Source organism: Cibotium barometz, chromosome 39, assembly GCF_041138505.1.
Source record: "Cibotium barometz isolate CiBa-2024 chromosome 39, ASM4113850v1, whole genome shotgun sequence".
Lineage (NCBI taxonomy): Eukaryota > Viridiplantae > Streptophyta > Polypodiopsida > Cyatheales > Cibotiaceae > Cibotium > Cibotium barometz.
This window is the reverse complement of record NC_141084.1, coordinates 19,557,387-19,565,090: the sequence shown is the minus strand read 5'-3', so window position 1 is coordinate 19,565,090 and position 7,704 is coordinate 19,557,387. Positions and strand designations below refer to the sequence as shown.

Here is a 7,704-nt window from a genome sequence, read left to right as displayed (position 1 = left end):
ACTGCATGTGCCCACACGTGAGAGAGAAAAAAAACTGTAGGCTACCGGTCTAATCCATCGCCAACCTGCATGAATTCTTTCTAACTAGCTCTTCAGCTGCTTCCTTGCACGGTGGCGCCCCGAGAAGTGGAGGGCAGCGATTAACATCTCCTTAAACCACAGTCGCCCCCGCCTGCCTGATGCATTCCTGATTCTTCTACACTGTCTTGCAGGGGAGGATGGTGCGTCCTGGGAAGCTGCTTTGTTGGAGAGGGACTTACTGCTTCCCTTGATATGTCTGCAGCCGAGGCTTGCTCTTATGGTCATGGGAGCTTCCCGTCTGTTCCGATTCCTAAGGCTTCATCTATGCTGGTGGCGACCAGGGCCGGGTGTTGGTGGCCTCTCCTCGCGGCTGGTATCCTTCTTCAACCGCCTTGCGGCTAACTTTAGAGTTCCTCCTCCTTGCTGGTGGCGCCCCAGGTCGATTTTTAGAAAGGTAATTCTACCTTGTTGTACTTCAAGAGCATGTCTCTTTTCTGATTCCACCTGATGGTGGCGCCCATGAAGGCGTGTTGGCGGCCTCTCCCCACGGCTAGAACCTTTCATCTTTCTGATCGGATTGCTCTCATGATCTTCCTCCTTGCGGGTGGCGAAGCAGGTCGGATTTTTCAGTAAGGTACTTCTACCTTGTTGGAATTCGGCAGCATGCCTCTTTTTGATTCCTCTTAACGGCCTTAATACGGTAGATGGTAGCCTCTCCCAGCGGCGGGCAGCCTTCATCTTCCTCATTCATCCTATCGGCTCTTGGGTAACTTCCTGGTGGCGCCCTTCGGCAGATAGACTCTGTTCTGATAGGCTTTGTTCTGGAACTTGAGATCCGCCTTGCAGGAGGAGCAGATGAGCAGAGGTCGTGGGCGGCGGCATCCTCTTTTTGTGATGAATCTGCTCTCGATTAGGGATGTATCTGTATCCGATGGGATGACTGAAGGCCTTGAATTTCTTTTGTCCGTACTAATATGTTCTGTGTTTCTTGCAGGAAGCTCCCCTGTCCCATCAGCAGAGGTCTGGCGATAAGAGACAAGCTGAACGATGAGGATAATCTTATCTCTGGTTTTTTCTAGTTTTTCCTTGGTGTAATCTGAGGCTGTCTTGGTTCCTGGCAACTGTCTGCATGTTGATCCGCTTCTACACCTGATGGGCATTAAAATGGATTTACTTACGGCTGCCTGCAAATTGCTTCTATTAATGATCTGTCCTTAGAAAGGATGAGGATAATCTTATCTCTGATTTTTTCTAGTTTTTCCTTGGTGTAATCTGAGGCTGTCTTTTGGAGCTTAATCAATAACTTCTTCTCCAAACTGAAGAGGACTTGTGTTTGTTTGAACCAATATCTGATGCATGTTGTAATTAAACATACAGAGAGAGGAGGTCCCTTAATTTTGGGGTTGTCAAAAGTTACTGCAACCCTCTGTAGCCAGGCATGCCAGAGATACATCTGATTACATTCCATAATGTTGTTGAGCATCCTATGTTTTCTCCTAACATTGTATTCTTCCAATTTACATCTTTACCCCATCTAAGAATAGATGCATGTAGCTCTTTGAAAGTGTTTGAAATGTGCTTGCAATGGAAGAAGATGTGGAGGTCGTCCTCAGGTAAGCCGCATCTTGCACATTGATCTGAGGCGATGTTAAACTTTGCAGCCTTGCTCTGTGTCCATATGGCTCTGTAGGCTGCCAGCCAGGCAAGACATGATTTCTTGGGTTCAATGTGTGAGCTCCACAGCTCCTTGAGACTGTTGTACCATTTTTTCCTGTCCCAATGGATATTCCATCTGTGGTTAAGAGTGACATGAATTGGGGGGGATTTTTCGAGATTAGGGATGGGGAGAAGGGGTTTGTTCTCTTACCATTGAAAGGCTAGGATATTGAAGGTTGGGGGTCTGCTGATTTTCCAGATTTCCTGCTGGTTCCATTGAATTGTTCTGCTTTGGATTAGATCTAACTCTGGGGTTCTACAGTCGAATTTGGCTACCAGTTCTGCTCTTGTGAGCCAGGTACCTTGGTGGGGGTTGAAAATATCTGCCCAGATTGCTAGACCTTTTTTGTGGAGATGTTGCTCTTACAGCTCCATGCAACAAATTAAAGCATTGGAGACAGCGTCGAGACAAAAATATGGAGGCCATGTTTTACTGACACAACAACAAATCAGGAAAAAACCTAATATATTAGCTTGTGGTGTTCGACGGCACTTGCAAAATCTCATCTCCACTCCGGTTGGGCCATGGATCAAGCCGTTCTACCTTAAGAGGTCATCAGATTTTAACTTTATCACCACATTTAGCAGGAAAATTCTCAAATAACGAACTGAAGCACTGGCTCAAAAGATCATATTTTAAGAGGATTATAGTACTTCTCTTTCATTATTATTCAAGGTATGTTCAAAAATAGTAGATAAAAGTTTAGATCTCAAGAGATAAAGTGCCAATTACAACTGTGGCCACATTTCTTCCCTTTTTCTACTTCAACTAGGTCTTCTCGAGCACTCTTATTATCTTTAGCTCCAATCAAATGCTCCCAACACTTTTGAATATGTGCATAGGGTTGAATAGATGAGTAATCAGTAAATGATCCCAATACGAAAGCTAGTGAAAAATGGAGAGTCGTTTCGTCCCATTAGGTTCAACATTTTCACCCTCTCTCCATGCTTGCAACCAAAAACTTGCTTTCACCGGTCTGGGTGGTTGCCCAAGATTCCCCTCCTATAATGGATAATTGTCAGGAAGGTATAGAATGTGGCCTTGGTAAATCATCTACTTGAGTGACGTGGATCTTCTTGCATCCAAACCAAAACCACACATGGGGCATGCATGATTTCCACTCGTGACTAGACCTACAACCTCCAAGAATTAATCATTAAGTAACTACATATGAAAGACTTAGTTTCTTTAACGTCCAAGGAAGGATTATACCTGAGCACTCTCTATAGCCTAGAAAGTCATGTATTGTCCATATAAGTATGCGCTTAATGATGGAGGATCTATTATCTTGCCTACTTGGACACGTCCCGGATTGGAATTCCTTCCCTCAACTTTGCAGGTCTTCAACCAATGGTGCTAAAAACATGTCCATGATTTTTACTTTACAGTTTCTTGGAACTAGTAGAGCTAATAAGAGATGCCCCTTTTTTATTGTTAACCATGGGGGAGGTTATAGTTGAGACTAGTACTATGGGCCACGTGCTCCATGTGGTGGAACGTAAGCCAAACAAGTTCACACCATCCATTGCTACAAGATCTACGCGAAAAGCTGGCAAGGATCCCATCTTGCTTCCATGATGTACAATCTACAAGAGTGTGCAAGACACCATCTAAGTATTGATGGGTGGAATGCCATGTCATTAGATCAATGCCTTTAGTCTAACATTGGACGGTATGGCTGGGGATTGATACAGAACTCATAGGGTCAAGAAGCACTTGAACTTCTCCGCTCTTAGGAGATTTTTCTTATGGGGTGTAGCTTCACAATTACACAAAGCAAAGAGAGAAGAAGAGGAGTCAGTACGAGATTTCATTAGCTGGCTCAAGCATTTGAACTCTCACTGCCTTTCGAATAATCAACTACTTGATAGATTCATCCATGGGCTTAAATATGAAGTGATCTATAATGGCTTAGTCATTAGAGGGATCACTACATGGTATGAAGTCACAACAAATTCCATCAAGTTAGAAGAGAATCTGATGGTCAAGGGAGCCAAAGCATTGGATTCTAAGTTTGTTACTTCCCGAAGTCACTGGACATAGGAACAACCTATTGCAAAGGGGATTTGCAATGCACAAAATTTATCGTTACATCCATCAGTTTTGGGACCTCAACCTCCACGACCAAGGATTACACCATTGAACCAAACAGGTTTTGAGGAATGTTTTAAGTGTCTAGAGAAGCGGTACCCTTTGGATCTCAGACTGTAGCCTATGAAGATCATCCTCTTTGACTTCGGTGGGAGTGTGGTCCTCTTTCGATCTAGGACATGCCATGTACTAAGACATGAGGGAATTAGGGAGTATAGTGAGCTTGAATCCACATGGGAAGAAGGCTCTTTCTTTAACTCTTTATCATCTAGTTATCCCTATTAATCAAGTTCCTTTGGAATAGGGTTTATCCCAAAAAGAACTTGGAAGGCACTTTACATTTCAAAAAATCAAGATTTCTTTGTCTCTATTTATTTTTGTTTCTCTAGCAAACATACGTATCTAATATGAATTTTTCTATCATATGGTTAGAAATGATCCATCATATATAGTTGTAACTAGGGGTATACCGATGGAACTATCCATCGTACGAATACAAAAATAAACATCTATTTTGGATTAGTTATCCAACATATGTTAGCCTGATAGTTTTGTCAGTGGTGTATTTGATAGGCTTATTCCTTATGTCTCTCATTTGAGGGTTTTTGGTTGTGATGTCTATGTTCATATCCCTGGTTTTGAAAGATCCAAATTTGATCCCAAGTCTAGGAAGTGCAAATTCCTTAGATATATCTTTCATTCCAAAGCTTACAGATTATGGGATTCAGAGTCGTGTTCCTTGGTGATTTCTCATGATGTTCACTTTGTTACGTTTCTTTTTAGATATGCTTAATGCATTTACTATCCTAACACTATGACATTGAACCATGTGAATGCACAAAGGAAAGAAGATATGCCTTAACATGTTACGTTCTTTTTAGATATCCTTAAGCCATTAACTATCCTAACACTATGACATTTAACCATGTGAGTGTACAAAGGAAAAAGGGTATTTGGGTGAGCTTGACATGTCTATGCATGCTTAAAATAAGTTCATAAATGACGATGCTATTTGAATTACATATTAAAGGCTTATGTTGCTTGCATATTTATGCATGATTAATGGCACTTGTTTGAATATATTCACACATTATCCTAATCGTTATGTTTTATATACTACTTCCAGAATGAAAAGTATGCATTTTAGAAATACATTAAAGATACTCCTATCATGACAAAGGAAAAGGAGAGAAAGTTTGCTAGTCTCAACATGATGATGGTAAGTGCATCCAACTAGATTTATAAACTCACCTTTTATATGTATCTTGGTTTTAAATTAATCTTCTTTGAATTTTAGGGAAAAAAAAAGAAAGTGGAAAAGTTCTTACAAAATGAAAACAGTGTTTCCCTTAAACTTTGCCTAGCATTGCATAGCTTTACTTCTCTTCTCTTTTTTTATTTGCTAAAATTTCATAATAAAACTACTCTCTTAAGAACTTGTGGGATAATTTTGCGATGCATATTTAGGGTGTGTATTTAGTACAAAGATCCTCAAGGATAATAAGGAGACCGGCAAGATACAATGACATAGATGGTGATAAGGTGAGTGCATGTAACTTGCAGAAGATTTTTTTTTATTTTTTAGATTCTTACCTTTATATTTTTTAACGCTCTTGTAAATTATCTTTGTGTTCTTGAGTTCTTAAATGCAGAGAGATATGTAAGGACAAACCAAAACACCAAGACAAGGTATTTAAAGATTTATTACATTATTAAAGCTAATAGTGTAGATAAAATTAAAGCTTTGTTTCTTCATGAGTGTATTGTTTTATAATGATCTTGTTCCTTCAATTGTGTTGGCCTCGTTAATCTTTAAAGGTGGACATGGTTGACTTGGAGCTTGAATAAATGGAGGCATTTGCGGACCTTTCTTTGATAATGGCTTTTATAAACTATTAAAGCAAAGTGGACTAATTTATCTTCCTTAGATAAGAAAAGTCTATTTTTTGATAGTCTTTCTTTTTTTACCAAAATCAACTGCACATGATTTGCAATATTAAAAGTTTCTAACACATTTCTCTATCAAGTCATGGGTTGGTCATATCAAGTTAAACTTATTTCATAAATCCACAGGTTCAATTTGGAAGCCTTTAATGGAATATGGATGCAATTAGGCTGAGATACTCTTTATTTTACATTTTACAGTGCTTCTTGTTGGTCTTTATTATGATGTAGCACTTATTTGACCTACTCTTATTTGAAAAGTAGTACATTCTTCATCCCTTTATTTTAAAAAAAATTAAGGGTTTACCTTGGGCTCAAAACTTGAGAATTAGTTATCAAAGGTAAGTTTCTAAACCAGGAGTATGATAATTTTGAGGTACACTCAACTTTGGACATTTAACTCACTTTGGTAGAGTTACTTAAGCATGTGATGCATATTGAATCAGAAAGTTAGCAATATTTGTCATGGTGAGAGTTGCGTGTGTATAAGGCTTGCTATATAGCCCCTTTTAACACACAGTCTTGTCTTTACCTCATAGATTTTGGTATAGCAAGAAATGTATTGCAATCACAACTGGACCCCCGAACGGAAGAATAGAAGCAAAAACTCACCACTCGACTTGAGTGAGAAGCTGGGTGGTCAGCCAAAAAAACAGCAACACCACTATACATCCTCCACTAGGTGGAGGGCATGAAACATTGCAACATTGCGCTTCTTCTCGGTAAGAAGCTGATATGGCCTGGAAGAATGTGTTAAGCCTGCAAGAGGTCGGGCCGTCCAGGAGCTTGCAGTGATCGACTAGGGCGAGGTGTTCAAAGCTTATAAGAACAAATCGACGGGAGAGATCGTGGCAGTGAAGAAACTGAAGACTTCTCAAAATGACGATGATGTCGGCTTCCCTTTGAACGCCATCCGAGAGATGAAACTCTTGCATGCGCTGAAACACCCCAACGTTATCATGCTCAAAGAGGTGTTGGTGGAGAGAGGATCGCCCCCAGTAGCGATTGGCCAAGGCGGCGCCGTGTGCATGGTGTTGGAATACCATGCAGGATAACCTGGCAGGCTTGTTAGGTCAGACGTACTAACTTATACGAACATGCATGGGCTAATTTCTCAAAACCGCACTAGATTCCTTTAATACTATGATGGGAAGTGGTCTTCTGTGTGTTTTTATTTATGATTCCTTTGCTGATGATGATGGCCCAGGACGTGTGAGCTTCCAAGAAGCAGAGGTGAAGTGCTGCATGAAGTAGTTGCTAATGGGGCTCCATTTTTGTCACCTGAAAAATTTCCTGCACACAGGGACATCAAAACCTCCAACATACTCATCAACAACAAGGGCATCTTGAAGCTGGCGGACTTTGGACTAGCAAGGCCATTTGCAGACACGGTCACACTTCTGTTTGACTTGCAAGGCGTGTGGCCGGGCGGTGCTAGGATGAGTAACGAAGTAGTCACTCTCTGGTACAGGCCTCTAGAGCTACTCTTGGGCGCCTCCAGAGCTACTCTTGGGCTCAATGCAGTATGGACCGGTAATGGGCATGTGGTCAGTGGGGTGCGTGATCTGAGAGTTTCTGCTGCTGCGAAGGCCCATGCTCCCTGGCAGCAAAACTGAAGCTGCGCAGGTTGTTCTCATTTATAAGCTGTGTGGGTCAACGAGCCAGCTAGCCAGGGATGACACAGGTTCTTTGTATGCAAACTACGCACAACAAACAATACCAACCTCTGCGAAGGTCCATGCAATCACTTGATAGAAAAGATAGACTTGATGCAATCACTTGTTGTATTTCATTGATATCCAAATGTTTACAATGGTTAGCCTTTTATACAAGATTAGGTCACTATATGTGGAGGTGACCGTTCAAGTGACGTGACCATTCAAGTGACTGTTGCAATCTAGATTTAAAAGTAGAAATATTCTTCCTAGAAT

General features: G+C 41.0%; 1 protein-coding gene across 1 annotated transcript; it reads left to right on the top strand.

The window, feature by feature from the left end:
• The first annotated feature begins 1,605 nt into the window (after nt 1-1,605).
• On the top strand, nt 1,606-7,389 carry LOC147615831 (cyclin-dependent kinase G-1-like). The gene is made up of 2 exons (XM_086777903.1): nt 1,606-1,634; nt 6,981-7,389. The coding sequence occupies exons 1-2, from the start codon at nt 1,606-1,608 to the stop codon at nt 7,387-7,389; spliced, it is 438 nt and encodes a 145-aa protein (XP_086634029.1).
• Nucleotides 7,390-7,704: the final 315 nt, after the last annotated feature.

Coding starts and splice junctions, on each gene's coding strand:
- LOC147615831 (XM_086777903.1), top strand. CDS start 1,606: ATGGAAGAAGATGTGGAGGTCGTCCTCAG. Junction 1,635..6,980: donor GATGTGGAGGTCGTCCTCAG/GTAAGCCGCATC, acceptor ATGATGGCCCAG/GACGTGTGAGCTTCCAAGAA.